Source organism: Sinohyriopsis cumingii, chromosome 10, assembly GCF_028554795.1.
Source record: "Sinohyriopsis cumingii isolate HCF-2022 chromosome 10, ASM2855479v2, whole genome shotgun sequence".
Classification (NCBI taxonomy): Eukaryota; Metazoa; Mollusca; class Bivalvia; order Unionida; family Unionidae; genus Sinohyriopsis; species Sinohyriopsis cumingii.
The window spans coordinates 36,647,775-36,667,017 of NC_142970.1; the positions used below are offsets into that span (position 1 = coordinate 36,647,775).

The 19,243-nt window shown below is 33.8% G+C and overlaps 1 protein-coding gene across 37 annotated transcripts in view; it reads left to right on the forward strand.

The window, feature by feature from the left end:
* Window positions 1-19,243, forward strand: part of LOC149789875 (uncharacterized) — a 704,306-nt gene that overhangs the window by 506,856 nt on the left and 178,207 nt on the right. For all 37 annotated transcript variants that reach the window (XM_089971883.1, XM_089971882.1, XM_089971888.1 and 34 more), the window contains 15 exons: window positions 163-768; window positions 1,655-1,960; window positions 3,461-3,766; window positions 4,752-5,057; window positions 6,191-6,496; window positions 7,804-8,109; window positions 8,301-8,606; window positions 9,090-9,392; window positions 11,803-12,105; window positions 12,462-12,767; window positions 15,322-15,627; window positions 15,905-16,201; window positions 17,374-17,679; window positions 18,259-18,370; window positions 19,061-19,233. In XM_089971883.1, the coding sequence (XP_089828009.1) occupies window positions 163-768; window positions 1,655-1,960; window positions 3,461-3,766; window positions 4,752-5,057; window positions 6,191-6,496; window positions 7,804-8,109; window positions 8,301-8,606; window positions 9,090-9,392; window positions 11,803-12,105; window positions 12,462-12,767; window positions 15,322-15,627; window positions 15,905-16,201; window positions 17,374-17,679; window positions 18,259-18,370; window positions 19,061-19,233 (4,548 nt within the window). The remainder of the gene's footprint in view (window positions 1-162; window positions 769-1,654; window positions 1,961-3,460; window positions 3,767-4,751; window positions 5,058-6,190; window positions 6,497-7,803; window positions 8,110-8,300; window positions 8,607-9,089; window positions 9,393-11,802; window positions 12,106-12,461; window positions 12,768-15,321; window positions 15,628-15,904; window positions 16,202-17,373; window positions 17,680-18,258; window positions 18,371-19,060; window positions 19,234-19,243) is intronic.

Genomic DNA, 19,243 nt, shown 5'->3' on the forward strand with positions numbered 1-19,243 from the left:
ACATGGATTAATAAAGGTCATCTATACATTTAGGATAGTGGGTATCTCTAGGTTTTTGGCATTCATATGATAAAAGCTCCATCTATGTCGGTGGTTACCAGTATCTCCAGGTTTTCCAGTTTTCTCATTTTCAGTGATCTTTTTCTCTGTTTGTCATTTCAGCTGTTCCTGACAAACCATCAGGACCAATTAAATTCAGGGACATCCATCCCACAAGCCTGATATTAGAATGGCAGCCACCAAAGAATGATGGTGGGTCAAAGGTCACTGGATATTTAATAGAAATGACATCAGACCTCAAGACCTGGTCAGAAGTGGAAACAGTGGATAGCAACATCTACAGTCTAAAAGTCAAGCAACTGATCACAAATCAAGAATACTACTTCAGAGTATCTGCCATGAATAAGATTGGAAAGAGCCGACCTCTTGATGCAGAAAAGGTTATACCATCCAAACCCAAAGGACCACCAGGACCACCTTCACCCCCATTATCTGGAAAAGTATTGTCACGTGACACAGTTGAGTTGTCATGGCAACCTCCAGAGGAAGATGGTGGATCTCCAATCATAGGTTATGCTATAGAGAAAAGAGAATTGACTCAAACTCTCTGGACATCTGCAGAAAAACTTACAACCCCTGACACCACTGTCATCATCAAGAGACTTACAACAGGAAATGAGTGTATGTTCCGTGTGGCCGCAATCAACAAACATGGAGTGGGTGAATTCCTGGAGATTCCAAAACCAATTCTTGTGAAAAGTCCATATGGTAAGTTTGAGAGCAAGGTATGCTTCAAACAATAATGACATACAAAACAATTTAAAATAATCTTAAAATAAAAGGAAAGGCTATTCAGATGAAAGGAAAGGCTATTCAAATGTAAGGAAAGGTTATTCAAATGAAAGGAAAGGCTATTCAGAGGACAAATATTAATAGGTTGTCATCAGTAAAAATTTCATTATCAATGTTATCCTACTTAAGTTGTAGCATTTTCCTCATCATTACAAGAGACAGTGATGGAAAAAACATTTCCTGCCTTTCTATTTGTCCTCTGAATAGCCTTTCCTTTCATTTGAATAACCTTTTCTTTTATTTTAGGATTATTTGAAATTGTTTTGTACATCATTATTGCTTGTATGTCATTATTGTTTGTATGTCATTACTGTTTGTATGTCATTATTGTTTGTATGTCATTATTGTTTGTATGTCATTACTGTTTGTATGTCATTATTGTTTGTATGTCATTATTGTTTGTATGTCATTACCATTTGTATGTCATTACAGTTTGTATGTCATTATTGTTTGTATGTTATTACTGTTTGTATGTCATTATTGTTTTATGTCATTACTGTTTGTATGTCATTATTGTTTTATGTCATTACTGTTTGTATGTCATTACTGTTTGAAGCATACCTTATAAAACATTTATATTTAACTATGCTTTGGTTGTGTATACTGGTAACTGTATTATGCTTAGGTTGTGTATACTGGTAACTGTATTATGCTTAGGTTGTGTATACTGGTAACTATATTATGCTTAGGTTGTGTATACTGGTAACTATATTATGCTTAGGTTGTGTATACTGGTAACTGTATTATGCTTAGGTTGTGCATACTGGTAACTGTATTATGATTTATCACTCTTTCTTTTCAGATGTACCATCGCCACCCAAAGGGCCCATTAGTTTTTCAAATCTCACTGAGAACAGTGTCAGTCTTCAATGGAAACCTTCAGAAAAGGACGGAGGTACACCAATTAAGAACTACAAGATTGAGATCCGTGAATCTCGTCGTAGTATTTGGGGAAGTGCTGGAACCACCGATGCTGAGACCACTTCCTTCACTGCCAAACATCTGGTAATCAATAATGAATACCACTTCCGAATCAGAGCCATTAATGCAGAAGGGGAGAGCAATCCACTAGAGTCAGATGAAGCCATCATTCCAAAGAAGAAACTTGGTATGTGCAGGGCAAATGATTATAGGATGATACAAATTCATAAAGTTCAGACATTCGTTGAAAGCAGTTTACCATGCTTAAGTTGCTTCTAAACAAATTTACCTCTAGTCACTTTTAAAACTTTGATACCAGGTAATACAACAGATTTAGCTCTAGTCACTTTTAAAACTTTGATACCAGGTAATACAACAGATTTAGCTCTAGTCACTTTAAAAACTTTGATACCAGGTAATGCAACAGATTTAGCTCTAGTCACTTTTAAAACTTTTATACCAGGTAATACAACAGATTTAGCTCTAGTCACTTTTAAAACTTTTATACCAGGTAATGCAACAGACTTACCTCTAGTCACTTTTAAAACTTTGATACCAGGTAATACAACAGATTTAGCTCTAGTCACTTTTAAAACTTTGATACCAGGTAATGCAACAGATTTAGCTCTAGTCACTTTTAAAACTTTGATACCAGGTAATACAACAGATTTAGCTCTAGTCACTTTTAAAACTTTGATACCAGGTAATACAACAGATTTAGCTCTAGTCACTTTTAAAACTTTGATACCAGGTAATACAACAGATTTAGCTCTAGTCACTTTTAAAACTTTGATACCAGGTAATGCAACAGATTTAGCTCTAGTCACTTTTAAAACTTTGATACCAGGTAATGCAACAGATTTAGCTCTAGTCACTTTTAAAACTTTGATACCAGGTAATGCAACAGATTTAGCTCTAGTCACTTTTAAAACTTTGATACCAGGTAATGCAACAGATTTAGCTCTAGTCACTTTTAAAACTTTGATACCAGGTAATGCAACAGATTTAGCTCTAGTCACTTTTAAAACTTTGATACCAGGTAATACAACAGATTTAGCTCTAGTCACTTTTAAAACTTTGATACCAGGTAATGCAACAGATTTAGCTCTAGTCACTTTTAAAACTTTGATACCAGGTAATACAACAGATTTACCTCTAGTCACTTTTAAAACTTTTATACCAGGTAATGCAACTGATATGTTTACTCACAATCTTAATAAAATTTTACATTTACTTAATTTTGATTTGAGTTCATTTTATTTTTGAAAAACACTTCACCTTTCTATAGGATTAACATTTGATGTTGTTGTTGTTGTGGGGTTTAACGCCATTTTGCAGCACATGATAGGCTATACATGGCAGCCAGTATTAATAGTGGAGGAAGAACCAGAGAAAACCCCAGAAAGAACCACCGACCCACGAGAAGCTACTGGCAAGCTTTCTCACATACCCACATTGGCTGAATCTTAGACTCGAACCGCCGCATACAGAGGTGAGATGGCAGTGATCCGTAACGAAGAGCGCTTTAGACCACTCGGCCATTCGGGGCCCCGGATTAACATTTGAGCTGAAAGTTTTATTATTTTTGTTTTGTTGCATTGATTTAATTTGTAGATGAATTCGTAAAATTCATTTCTTGTGAAAAATAAATTACCTGGTTTTATAACTGAGCAAGAATCTTTTTCAGAGCCACCTGGTGCACCTACAAGGGTCACAGTTACCACAGTAACTGAAGATGAGGCAACAATTGAGTGGAAAGCACCTAAAAGTGATGGTGGGTCACGCATCCGTAACTACCACATTAAGAAAATGGTTGATGGACGAGACACTGAGTGGGAAGATGTAGCAAAGGTTGAATCCTTCAAAACTTTGGCCATTGTGCCAAAACTGAAGCAAGATGTAAAGTATTACTTCGGTGTAATTGCTGAGAATGATGTTGGTAGTGGACCAATGGCAGCAACTGAAAAACCAGTATCACCAAAGAAGAAAATATGTAAGTAGCAATAGCATTATTATTCTTATTCCCATGCTTTAGTTATGGGATATTGTGATGGCCTCAATTGCCCATAATTATATCTCCCTTAACTGGTTTGAACAATATTCCTCAAACTTGGTATATCAGTTGCCCATATGATAGCTATTTATAGAATTTAGCCTCCTCCCCATGAGTCCCTTGAAAGGAATCAAATGTAAAATATATAATAAATGCAGTTATAGTGACATTCTTTACATATTTTTAGGAAACTTTATATTTGCATCATATACAGACAGATGCATGCTACTATAAATAGAGTTGTGACCTCAGGATCAAGAGGTGGGGTTTAGGAGTTTTGTAATCAATGAATATGGGATTTGCTATGGTCAGCTATGGATACATCTCTATTGAAAACATTTTGGGATTCACTAGGGCAAGCTGTGGTTGAAAATGATTGTAATAGTAAATTTCCAATAACTTCTTGAGACTGATTATTAAATAACTGTACATTTGTATCATTTTTAATATAAGGAACCCATATTGTTGAGTATAATATTGTTGTTATTGTTTTCACTCAAATTTGTTATTGTTTCCTTTCACTTTCTATGTAATTTCTTCACAGTTTCACAAGTGAAAAAATATATTATATTTTGTCCATTTATGAAAATTTTATTTTAATAAATTCAAATTAGTTCACTCTTTTGTCAATAAATGTCATTTGCTTTGAATTCTGTTTATATCCTGACTAAAAAAAGTAAAATAAAAAAATGTTCCTGCCATCAATATAATATTTAATTTTGTCTTTAGGGAAGTTTCTTAAAAATTTAATTTTTATTATTTGAATTGGTTTAAAACCTGAAACTTTGTGAAAGTCTAGACTGTATAATTGATGATTTTAAATAGACAACATCTGTATCATTAAAATTAATGTCATGTTCAGAGTTTTCTTTCTGACTTTGGTATAAGCATTGTTGACAAAATGTTTATTGTTTGGTACACTCAGCTCCCCCATCTGCCCCAATGGCTCCCCTTGAGATATCAGACATTCAGCGTAATTCAGCCACAATCACCTGGAATCCCAGTGAAGATGATGGTGGATCACCAATCACACACTATGTACTTGAGAAGCGTGAGGGATGGAAGTCCACATGGGGCTACATTGACCGTCAGAAGTCTGACACCACCAAATATGAACTGACTCACCTGACTGAGGGAACAGAATACTATGTAAGAGTGAAAGCTGAAAATAAAGCTGGACTTTCTGAGCCCTTGGAATCACCTGAACCATTCATTCCAAAGAGCCAGTATGGTAAGGATACTTGTCTTGTAGCTGTCTTATTCTTGCAAAAGTATGGTAAGGATACTTGTCTTGTAGCTGTCTTATTCTTGCAAAAGTATTGTACGGATACTTGTCTTGTAGCTGTCTTATTCTTGCAAAAGTAGTTATTCGCTTTCTCTAGCAAAAATATGTTTCTGTTTCATTTAAAATAATCCCCAATAAAATGATGTAGATCAGTAATATCTATTTGCAGGTTAAAATTTGTGCCATCAGCATGTCATTCTTTCTTGTGTTTTGTGACTAGTATATACTCTATTGTTATATGACATAATATATACTGTATTGTTATATAATGTAATATATACTGTATTGTTATATGATATAATATATACTGTATTGTTATGTGACATAATATATAATGTATTGTTATATGATATAATTTATACTGTATCATTATATGATACGATATACTGTATCATTATATGGTACGATATACTGTATCATTATATAATACGATATACTGTATCATTATATGATACGATATACTGTATCATTATATGATACGATATACTGTATCATTATATGATATGATATACTGTATCATTATATGATATGATATACTGTATCATTATATGATACGATATACTGTATCATTATATGATATGATATACTGTATCATTATATGATATGATATACTGTATCATTATATGATATAACAAGAACAACATTGCCACATTCTCGTCATGAAAAAAATCCTAATTGAAGAACTCGGTATGATAATACTACATCAGTGCCATTAGCATCATATTTCATTTGGCTGATGAATAAAGCATTTCTAAAAACAACAATGCATCACAGTTATGTACCCAAAAATCATACTCATTTTCACCTTAATGCTTGATGGCATGAATTATTATTCAACCATAGCATTTTTATGAGGTTGTTTTGGATATGTTGTCTCTTATGACATCTTTCTGTTTGAAAATGGTCCCTTATATTGATGTGGACAAAATATCTGCAGACAAGTAGATTGTTTTTTTGCTCTGAGTTGAGAAAAGCACATTTTATCTAAGTTCATTGCAATTTTTATTGTCCTTTTGTCACTTAGATTCATATTTATGTGCATATTTGTTTTCTAATCATCTTTTTCTCATTTTTTCAAGGTCCTCCTTCAGCACCAGAAGGTCCACTTGCTGTGTCCAACATTACTGCTAACTCTGTAACACTTACATGGAAGAAACCCAAAAGTGATGGAGGTCGCCCAATTAAACAATACATACTTGAACGGAGAGACGCTAATCGTCAAACATGGATACAGATTGATACTATCAGACCTGGCACTCATACATATGATGTCACCAAACTAACAGAAGGTGTTGACTACTTCTTCCGAGTCTTTGCTGAAAATGATGAAGGTAGAAGTCCTCCATTGGAGACAACTGAAGCTATCCTGTGCAGAAAAGCACCTGGTAAGTTGACAACATTTTTTTAATTCATTTTGTTTAAATTGTTGTTTACTTTAAAAGAATTGGAAGATTTGTAACACTTTTTACAATGTACTCTCAACAACTGAAATGTTTGAAACCAAATAACTGTGATAATTAAAAGTGGTTATTAAATACACCACCATTAATGCAACTCTCTTTTGATAATATGCAACACTTTGATGCAAACCTGCCCATGTTTACAAAATTTTGTATCATTTTTCTGAAAAACAATCATGAACTGTCTATGAGTTCTTGGGTATGTTAGGTAATTATGTGTAAAGAATTCAGATTCTAAGCATCTCAAGTTTTCTGTAGATAACGTTTATTGGAAAAGGGTTCCAGAAGCCTAATTCAATCTTTGTAACAGTTATTTAAAAAGAGTTCCAGATGCCTAATTCAGTATTTGTAACAGTTAGGGGAAACAAGTGCCAGTAACCTCACTCAGTCTTTGTAACAGTTATTGGAAAAGTGTACCAGAAACCTAATTCAGACTTTGTAACAGTTATTAGAAAAGAGTGCCAGAAACCGAATTAGGTCTTTGTATCAGTTATTGGAAAAGAGTGCTGGAAACCTAATTCAGTCCTTGTAACAGTTATTGGTAAAGAGTGCCAAAAACAGAAAACAAATTCAGTCTTTATAACAGTTCTTGGAAATGAGTGCCAAAAATCTAATTCATTCTTTGTAACAGTTATTCAAAAAGAGTGCCACCTAATTTAGTCTTTGTAACAGTTATTGGAAACAAGTGCCAGAAACCTAATTTAGTCTTTGTGACAGTTATTGGAAACAAGTGCCAGAAACCTAATTTAGTCTTTGTAACAGTTATTGGAAACAAGTGCCAGAAACCTAATTTAGTCTTTGTAACAGTTATTGGAAACAAGTGCCAGAAACCTAATTCAGTCATTGTGTAATTAGTTAGAATGAAATGAATGCATATATTTTTCGTTATTTTGTTCAAAAGTTTAAATAATGATCACTTTACAAGCTTAATTAGGAAATTGTATGCATGTCCCATAATCCCAACTTTATAAAGTAGACCATGGTTATTGAAATCCCCATCATTCAGATTAATAGTTTATCTAAACCACATTTACGTCATGGGAATGTGCAGATTTTGCACAACTCCCTTATCACAGCTTACATTTATTGCAGTACTTTGTGCCCCCTAGTAATGTGGGTAAATGGGGTTCAGCTGTAATTTTTGTTTCCTGTTGTAATATGGTTAACATTAATTTTATTTCAATATTAACTCTAATTGATATGTACACTAACAAAACATATTCATCTGTTAGTCAAACCAGGGGCACCTAATGGTCGCCTGAGGGCAACTAAAGTCACATCAGATACTGCCACTTTAAGCTGGATGCCACCCATAGATGATGGAGGTTCTCCAATCAAGAAGTATATTCTGGAAGCCAAAGACACCAGTTCTCCTGATTGGAAGATTGTTGCAGAACTACCAAGATATGATACAGAACACACCATTCGAAATCTGAAGGAAGGAGAGGAATATGACTTCCGAGTTTCTGCAGAGAATGATGTCGGAAGAGGACGACCAACAACCATGGACAAACCAGTCAGGCCCATGAGAGAGCCAGGTTTGTTTGCAATACTCATTAGTTTATAGAAATTCTGCAGTCATTAATTAGTTAATTTATTTAACATGAATCATATAAATCTTTGTACAATTTGCATTAATTAATCTCTCTTATCATGTTAATTATACTTTATTTATGTTTTCCAGAATCTTTAATATCAGATAATAAATGGAAAAAAAATTGTTTTTCAGAAACTCCTGGTGCACCTAGAGGGCCTTTAACCCCATCTGACATCACACGTGATTCAGTAACATTGTCATGGCAACCACCCCTTGATGATGGTGGCAGTCCACTAACTAGTTACATCATTGACAAACTGGACCAACAATGGGGAGGCTGGGTGCGTGCTGCCAAGGTACCACCTAACACCACTAGCTACACAGTTACTGGACTTAACAAGGACCACTTGTACAATTTCCGTGTGTATGCAGAGAACAAACTGGGAGCCAGTGAACCTATAGAGCTTAAAGAACCAGTCAAGGCAAAGAGTCCTATTGGTCAGTGTTCTTATATATTTCTAATAATTAAATTTAAAGAACCAGTCAGAGCTAATCTTTAGATTTTTTTTAAATTTTTGAATTTGTATCAACTACAAGTGTAAATTGCAAGACAGGCCTTTTCTTTTATCATATGGCAGATGGATTGTCAGCAGATGGTTTTGAATGGGAGCTTTTACATGTTATATCCTGGGTGATGCAGTCATAAGAGAGATCACAACTGGGAAATCACATTCTGCAAAAATGTTGTTCAAATTTATTGTTTAATGACCCTTTTTTATAATCAGCCTCATCAAAATGAAAGGGTCAATATTGTCTCAAGGTATTGATTGGTTCTGAGAAATATTTTTGTTTAACAAACATACAATCATTTATGTAAACCATTTTCATGTCTTTGAATTAAGTTGGATAATATAGAGCCCACTTAATTTTGAAAATGTTCTATTTACAGAAGGGAAAGTTAATATTTTCCTCTTTTCTCAGATGTGCCATCTGCACCACAGAGTCTTAAGGCAACAAATGTGACAGATGATTCTGTTTCATTAGAGTGGTCTGCCCCTGCATCCACAGGGGGCACTGACATCATAGGATATGCCATTGAAAAGAGAGATGCAAGCAAACAGGAGTGGGTTAGAGTTGCTCGTGTTGGTGCAGATCAAAGAAAATACAAAATCCCCAATTTGCTGGAGGGACGTGGCTACTTGTTCAGAGTCATGGCAGAGAATGCAGAGGGTCTGAGTGAACCTGCTGTCTTGGATAAAACCATCATACCAGAGAGACCTCTTGGTAAGTCAGTAGGTGCAGGAATACTTTAACCAAAGATACCAGTGTATTTATTCTTGTTCTGTACATGTGAAAATCTGTTGTCTGATATAAGAGCAGATCTTACATATAACCAGTTTCTTACAAGGCCCATGTTTGTACATGACATATAATTGCCAAAGCCCATGTGCGTACTTGACATGTATAAATGCTAATGCCCATATGCATACTTGACATGTATAAATGCTAAAGCCCATGTGCGTACTTGACATGTATAAATGCTAACGCCCATATGCATACTTGACATGTATAAATGCTAAAGCCCATGTGTGTACTTGACATGTATAAATGCTAAAGCCCATGTGCGTACTTGACATGTATAAATGCTAACACCCATGTGTGTACTTGACATGTATAAATGCTAAAGCCCATGTGCATACTTGACATGTATAAATGCTAAAGCCCATGTGCGTACTTGACATGTATAAATGCTAAAGCCCATGTGTGTACTTGACATGTATAAATGCTAACGCCCATGTGTGTACTTGGCATGTATAAATGCTAAAGCCCATGTGTGTACTTGACATGTATAAATGCTAACACCCATGTGTGTACTTGACATGTATAAATGCTAATGCCCATATGCATACTGGACATGTATAAATGCTAAAGCCCATGTGTGTACATGACATGTATAAATGCTAAAGCCCATGTGTGTACTTGGCATGTATAAATGCTAACACCCATGTGTGTACTTGACATGTATAAATGCTAATGCCCATATGCATACTTGACATGTATAAATGCTAAAGCCCATGTGCGTACTTGACATGTATAAATGCTAAAGCCCATGTGTGTACTTGACATGTATAAATGCTAACACCCATGTGTGTACTTGGCATGTATAAATGCTAAAGCCCATGTGTGTACTTGACATGTATAAATGCTAACACCCATGTGTGTACTTGACATGTATAAATGCTAATGCCCATATGCATACTTGACATGTATAAATGCTAAAGCCCATGTGCGTACTTGACATGTATAAATGCTAAAGCCCATGTGTGTACTTGACATGTAAAAATGCTAACGCCCATGTGTGTACTTGGCATGTATAAATGCTAATACCCATGTGTGTACTTGACATGTATAAATGCTAATGCCCATATGCATACTTGACATGTATAAATGCTAACACCCATGTGTGTACTTGACATGTATAAATGCTAATGCCCATATGCATACTTGACATGTATAAATGCTAAAGCCCATGTGCGTACTTGACATGTATAAATGCTAAAGCCCATGTGTGTACTTGACATGTATAAATGCTAAAGCCCATGTGTGTACTTGACATGTATAAATACTAAAGCCCATGTGTGTACTTGACATGTATAAATGCTAACGCCCATGTGTGTACTTGACATGTATAAATGCTAATGCCCATATACATACTTGACATGTATAAATGCTAACGTCCATGTGTGTACTTGACATGTATAAATGCTAAAGCCTATGTGTGTACTTGACATGTATAAATGCTAAAGCCCATGTGCATACTTGACATATATAATTGCTACAGCTCGTGTGTATTTGACATATATAATTGCCAAGGCCCATGTTTAAATGATTTAAAATTGCCTTCACTTTCTAAAGTTAAGTACAAAATTATAAATTCATACATTTTACTGTCTATGTCAGAATACCATTTAGAGTTCTTTGCATCTGTGCTTTTCTATGTTCTCTGTGGCAATGATAATTAATTTACAATTAATTAAGTATAGGTAAAACACAGACTTCATTATCTGTTAGTTTCATGCAGAATGTGAAGTAAGAGAGTGAAATATTTTGCTTTACCACTCTGAACATGAAAAAAAATACAATGTCATGAACGTCTACGTTTTAAGAAAATGAAAGTACAATATTGACCTTTAATGTTAATCCATTTTAGGACTTGAAAGTACAATATTGACCTTTGATGTTAATCCATTTTAGGACTTGAAAGTGCAATATTGACCTTTGATGTTAATCCATTTTAGGACTTGAAAGTGCAATATTGACCTTTGATGTTAATCCATTTTAGGACTTGAAAGTACAATATTGACCTTTAATGTTAATCCATTTTAGGACTTGAAAGTACAATATTGACCTTTAATGTTAATCCATTTTAGGACTTGAAAGTACAATATTGACCTTTAATGTTAATCCATTTTAGGACTTGAAAGTACAATATTGACCTTTAATGTTAATCCATTTTAGGACTTGAAAGTACAATATTGACCTTTAATGTTAATCCATTTTAGGACTTGAAAGTACAATATTGACCTTTAATGTTAATCCATTTTAGGACTTGAAAGTGCAATATTGACCTTTAATGTTAATCCATTTTAGGACTCGAAAGTACAATATTGACTTTTAATGTTAATCCATTTAGGTCCTCCTGGGCCACCTGAAGGACTTGAAGTCACCTCTGTTGAAAAAGACTTTGCTTCCATTCGATGGAAGAAACCTGCAAATGATGGAGGATCACCAATTACAGGATATCTCATTGAAATGAGCGACAACAAAAAGCGAACATGGAGCAAAGTAAAGGAGGTGGAAACATACACCCACAATTATATGGCTAAAAACCTGATCACAGAGAAGGAATATTACTTCCGTGTCAGAGCTATTACCAATGTTGGAATCAGTGAACCAGCTGAGCTGACAAATCCCATCATTTTAAGCAAGCCAATTGGTAAGTATTTTGTCAGAATATGAAAGACGTGAAATAGGATCAAGATAAGAATGTATAAGGAGAACATTTTTGGAAATCTCCTGGAATAAAATTTGAAATGCAGGCATCATATACAGTGTCATTATTAAGATTCTTCATATTTTATCAAACTGAATATTTTCATAAAGGACGAGTTATTTTCAGATTGTGGCTTTCATAATATCCAGTCAGAAGTAATCTTTAAATTCAGAGCTACTTAGCAAGTTAAGTACAACCTGCATGGCACTTGGTATGTATTAAACTTTATTAGGTCATCACCTCATATAGTGTATTTTTATTTATTTATTTATTTTTTTAAATTATGTTTCTATTCATAGATAAACCAACTGCTCCAAGTGGGCCACTAGAGGTCAGTGACATCACAGAGGATCATGTCAAGTTGTCATGGAAACCACCAGAGTATGATGGAGGTTCCCACCTCACCAGCTATATCATAGAAAAATCTGAAGCTCAGAGACCCAAATGGCTTCGGGTTGCTCGCCTGTCTCCAGATTCCTTATCAGCTGATATTGACAACTTAAAGGATAACACAGAGTATTATTTCCGTGTCATGGCTGAAAATGAAATGGGACTCAGTTCACCATTGGAGACCAAGAAACCAGTTTCACCCATCAGTCCATACGGTACATCTGGAATTCCTCTTCCTTTCTGACTGAGCATGTGTTTCTGTTTTTAAAATTTCTTTAAGACTGACTCTCTCTGTCTATGCTTGTCTGTCTGGGTATATAGACAGTGACTGCTGTATATATTTACATAGTTTACAGTAACACCTGTACATCTAATGATAGGTGTGCAGTGGCAGATGTACATACAGTGATAGAAATTGTACAGTGTACAATGGCACATGTACATCTAATGGAAGAAACTGTACAGTATACAAATGGTACATGTGCATCTAATGATAGAAGCTGTACAGTGTACAATGGCACATATACATACTGTATAGTGATAGAAGCTTTACAGTGTACAATGGCCTATGTACATATAGTGACAGAAACTATATAGTGTACAATAGCACACATGCATCTAGTGACAGAAATTGAGGTATGCATCTTAAGTAAACCAAAGGACGATAATTATCATGGCAATTTCTTAACTGTATATTGACATGGAAATATTAATATAATAGTCACCTGTACATTTATATCACTTGGTCACAACAGCCATTCTAATTTACCCCTAGTAAATTTCCTATATAAATGTTGTGTAATGGTCATCTGCCTTCTGCAGTTAGTGGCCATGTTTTTCCTAACCAGCATTGGTTTTCACTTGTCTTAAGTGGTCACCTGAGCATTTCAGCAGTGACTGCTGATGCATGAAAATGAAACATTTGTGAGATAAACAAGGCATTGTTTAGATAAAGGCATTGTTTAGATAAAGGCATATCAAGTGAATTGATGTGTAAACATGTATTATCTCACTTTAATTCACCATACTCCAATCACACTAATTCAAAGGTGACAATAGATCAGGTCTGAAAATGAGGTTGTTTTCATCCTTATATGAGAGGATCAAAGTCATTTGTTTGCTGGCTAGTGGAAAAAGTAGTTTTGTATTCAAAGCAGAAATGGTAGCTGGGTGAACTCTGATACAAGCGATTCTTCTTCACCACGATAGACCTGTCACATTAGCTCTTTTTTGATCTTAGTGGGTTGGGCAACTATTTATCCAGACATTGTTTTTGTAACTTAATCAGCTGTTTCGAAGCTTGGTTTATTTTAGTTGGCTTTCCAATAAGTCAGTCCTTTGTTTTACAGTCTTATGTCAGGCAGTATTGAAATTAATGGTTTGACAGGATGAACAAAACAGACTAAGATTATTTAAAGTCATTGATGATTTAATTTATAGGATGGATTAAGACAATTTAAAGTCAGTGATGATTTAATTTACAGGATGGATTAAGATTATTTAAAGTCAGTGATGATTTAATTTATAGGATGGATTAAGACAATTTAAAGTCAGTGATGATTTAATTTATGGGATGGATTAAAATTATTTAAAGTCAGTGATGATTTAATTTATAGGATGGATTAAGACAATTTAAAGTCAGTGATAATTTAATTTACAGGATGGATTAAGATTATTTAAAGTCATTGATGATTTAATTTATGGGATGGATTAAAATTATTTAAAGTCAGTGATAATTTAATTTACAGGATGGATTAAAATTATTTAAAGTCAGTAATGATTTAATTTATAGGATGGATTAAGACAATTTAAAGTCAGTGATAATTTAATTTATGGGATGGATTAAAATTATTTAAAGTCAGTGATGATTTAATTTATGGGATGGATTAAGATTATTTAAAGTCAGTAATGATTTAATTTATAGGATGGATTAAGATTATTTAAAGTCAGTGATGATTTAATTTATAGGACGGATTAAGACAATTTAAAGTCAGTGATAATTTAATTTACAGGATGGATTAAGATTATTTAAAGTCAGTGATGATTTAATTTATGGGATGGATTAAGATAATTTAAAGTCAGTAATGATTTAATTTATAGGATGGATTAAGACAATTTAAAGTCAGTGATAATTTAATTTATGGGATGGATTAAAATTATTTAAAGTCAGTGATGATTTAATTTATAGGATGGATTAAGACAATTTAAAGTTGTGATAATTTAATTTACAAGATGGATTAAGATTATTTAAAGTCAGCGATGATTTAATTTATGGGATGGATTAAGATTATTTAAAGTCAGTGATGATTTAATTTATAGGATGGATTAAAGAGAGCAGGATACATTAATCTTATATGGAATATAAATTTTGGAGAGAACAAAATATATACTCATGTGTATCATTTTGTTGTTTTGTATCATTATATATATATATAATGAGTATACTAAGGTAAGATGATATTAGAAAGGGGAGGTTATACCTCTGTAAAGGTTGAATATGTCAGCAGTTTAAAAAATTCCAGACCTATAGTAAGTATGTGTGTATGTATGTATGTATGTATGTATGTAAACACATCAGTACCAATACAGTTTTTATCTATGTAGCTAAAAAATATAGCTATCCTGATTGATTGGCATAATTTGCTAGAATATTTTAGTTAAAGTGATGTTTAGTACTAAATTTTATTGAATTGCTTCTTTTCCTCTTTAACCTGAAATTTTTATATATGTATGTAAAATTAATTAAAAAATTCTTTCTCCTTTTGACAGGCCCCCCTTCTGCACCAGTTGGACCTATCATTGTAAAGGACATTACAAGGGATTCTGCCACTATTGGATGGAAGCCTCCAGCCTCTGATGGTGGGTCTCCAATCACAGGTTATGTGATTGAGCGACGTGAGGGCACACGCCGTGTATACACCCAGGTTGGCAGAACTGACAGTGATGTTACCCAAATCAAGATGACCTCCCTGATGGAAGGGAAAGAGTTCTACTTCAAGATCTATGCAGAAAACAAATATGGTCTAAGTCCTGCACTGGACTCAGAATCCCCAGTTGTTCCAAAGAGAACATTTGGTACATACATTTTATCATTCCCATTTCATTATTTTCAGTGATTTTATGTTTTCTGCAAGCTCTTCTCTGTTTGGTGCCACTCATAGCTAGGTTTTTAAAAAAGGTTAAAAGAAAAGAAGAGAGAACAAATAGACCATGTTTATTTAGAATATCAATATATTAATCATGCAGACTCAACCTTAATCTTCTGTCTGTATGTTTGTCTGGTACACTTTGGTTAAGTTTCATGGTTAGGTCATTTCAGTCACTGTGAATACATTTCTTATTTTATTAACAGAAATTCCTGAGGCTCCAACATCTCTCCATGTCTCAGATATCAACCAGAGGTCCTTGACATTGAGTTGGGAACCCCCAGCTGAAGATGATACAATTACTGGCTATGTGATTGAGAAACGCAAACATGATAGTGACACCTGGGAGAAAGTCACACGTCTCCCTGCCCAGGTCAAGAGTTACAGTGTGACTGGTTTGATACCAGGTGGTTCTTATAGCTTCAGAATATCGGCCCAGAACCCAGCAGGTGTGGGAAAACCAGCAGAATTGTTAGCCACTGTTGAGCTTAAAGGCAAAAAAGGTATTCCCAATTTGAATTTTTAAAGGAACAATGGGAAACAATATGGAAGATCTAACAGAAATGTTTGAAACAAAAACAACTTTCCATGCTATATGTTCGTTTTGCTTTATTTTCATCCTTTCTTTTAGCATATATTTTTAGACTCCTCTGCAAATCAATCAGTCAATCAACAGCTTTTAAAGACAATTCTTCAAATCAATAAATCAATATACCTTTATATGACTCATCTGCAAATCAATAGCATTATGAGACTCAACTGCAAATCAATGGCTTTATGAGACTCATCTGCAAATCAATAGCTTTATGAGACTCATCTGCAAATCAATAGCTTTATGAGACTCGTGTGCAAATAAATAGCTTTATAAGACCCATCTGCAAATTAATAGCTTTATGAGACTCCTCTGCAAATCAATAAATTAATATCTTTTTAAGATTTTTTAAGACTCATCTGCAAATCAATAGCTTTATACAACTCATCTGCAAATCAATAGCTTATAACACCCATCTGCAAATCAATAAATGAATAGCTGTATATCATCTCATGTTCACTGCAATTATAACACTTAACAGTTACTATCAACTCTTCTCACTATTGATGGTTTTGCTTTCCTTTCCAATATTCACTATCATTTAAAAAATAAATGACTAAACAAAATTATTATTCCCAGTATGAATTTATGCTTACAAGGTTTCACTAAAAATTTATGGAAATTTTATTTTATTATTAGATTGTGAAAATATTAGAAATATTTGCAAAAATGAATGAATGAATTAATTGATACAGTCATTTTGAGAATTGTAATTATGTATATATTTTCCTTATCAAAAGGTAATAAAATGTTAGCTTATTTCTGTATATCTAATATGGAATTAAAATTGTTTATTAATGTTGATATAAGTTTTAGTTAAATGAATTATGATTTCAGGCAGATAATGATCAGTCATAATTACAATGATGCTATTACATTTTACAGTGATGCTATTACATTTTACAATGATGCTATTACATTTTATTTAGTGAATGGTATGCAACAGCACTTTTAGACAACAATAGAACACGTTTTAGAAAATTTTCAGACAGAAAAAGGAAGGTGAGAAATAATTGTCACACTTTCTTCAAAAAATGTTTTATCTTAAATTGAATTTTAATAACATGTTTTCCTTTCCAACAGCAAAACCAGGTGCCATCAGCAAGGCTCCAGAATATCTGGAGGTTGGTCCTAGGTACTGTGAGTTATCATGGCAACCACCTGCATATGATGGTGGCTCTCCAGTTACTGGCTACTATGTGGAAAGAGTAGACTTGTCTGGTTGCCGTTGGTTACCAGTCAACAAGGTTCCTGTCACAGACACCAGGTTTAAAATAACTGACCTTCTTGAAGAGATTCCTTATGAGTTCCGAGTACGAGCTGAGAACAAAGAAGGACTTGGTGAACCATCTCCAGCCTCTGAACCAGTCTATTGCAGTGGCAAAATAGGTCAGTGTGATCTAATGTTAATGTTAATGTTAACCTACTGTTTCCTGATGCCAAACAAATAATATTCATTTTACATATTCCAATGGGGGAGGGACTAACAAAATTAAAATTATTTTCATATCCTAATTCATTTCTTTGTTTTGAAATTTTGTGTTTTAGCATTATAAAGCACAAACTTTAAATTAAACCAAACAAAATGCTCCTTTAAATTGTCATTTTTTTGCTTGTTTAGTGTGTTTTAGAAATTCTAGATTTATATTGGAAGATATCAAATTTAATCTTATTGTTATATTATGAGAAAGGTAATTTTCTATTTTACTTTTACATTTTCTTAATGCATACATTTCCTTTATGAAATATGGAACTTGTGGTTGGTCAGTTGTCAGATCATCAGACTCCTATTCCAAGGGTCACAAGTTTGACACCTGCCCAGGCCAGACCAGATCAGCTGGCTTTGTGTGTTGTTGGGAGGCACTTGCTTCCATTTTCTCAACATGATAGTCAATAATGTGTTAAAAGTACTGTTAAAAACCAACCAACGAACATTTTTGAAATTCATAATCTGTGATTGAATTTCAGCTCTTGAGGCACCCAAGTTTGTAAAGCTGCTTGTTGACCTTGAAGTTGCTGAAGGCCAGGAAGCCAAGTTCACATGTGAGATCACAGGACTTCCACGACCTGAGGTCATTTGGTATGTTACAAGGTTTTGTTTGGGCAAACAGACAGCCTAATTTTACCAACCTATTCATCTGCCTAAAAACTGAACTAAATGTCTAGCTTCCACTACCCACTGGCATAAGAACATGAACACAGACACTTTCTTATTTTTGAGCAGGGCAATATAATATCTTTAATTGTAGAATTATTTATTTTTATAAATAATTCAACAAAAATATTCAAATTAGCATTGTTCTCCAATCATATTGTCAGTTTGTAATGATAAAAATTAGAAATAAAAAGCTTATTTTATAACACTTTCTGGTTCTACAAAAGCATTTTATTGAAAAGACACTGGATGAATATGAAAAAAATTCTTTGTCACAAAAGTTTCATAACTTTAAAATTTCCCGCAGTGGCATATTGAATTGTTCAGATTGTGAACGTATAATAAAATGATCTAGTCTATGAGTGAGATGCAAGAATAGAACAATGGAGAAATTCCCTTATGTGTGTGTTATATTGTTATATTATTTACTTTGTGAAAATTTGATAATTCACTTTTAATGAATATTGACAAATTTATTTTTCATAAATGGGAAGAAAGTTTATGTAATTTAGTAATTATGATTGCATGGTTTTGCCGTCTTACATAATTTCAAAGAATATAAATAGGGTGGAGAGAATAAAATGTCTAACATGATGTTTATTCTAACTATGACAGGTACAAGAACTACAGAGAGGTCTATGACACCAAAAAGACTAAACTGGTAGCCGAGGGTAACACATATACGCTGATCGTTAAAGATTTGGAGGAAAAGGACATCAGCTGCATTGAGTGTTATGCCAGAAACAAGATTGGGTCAGCTTCAAGCAGAGCCAATCTAAATGTCCTTGGTGAGTTAGA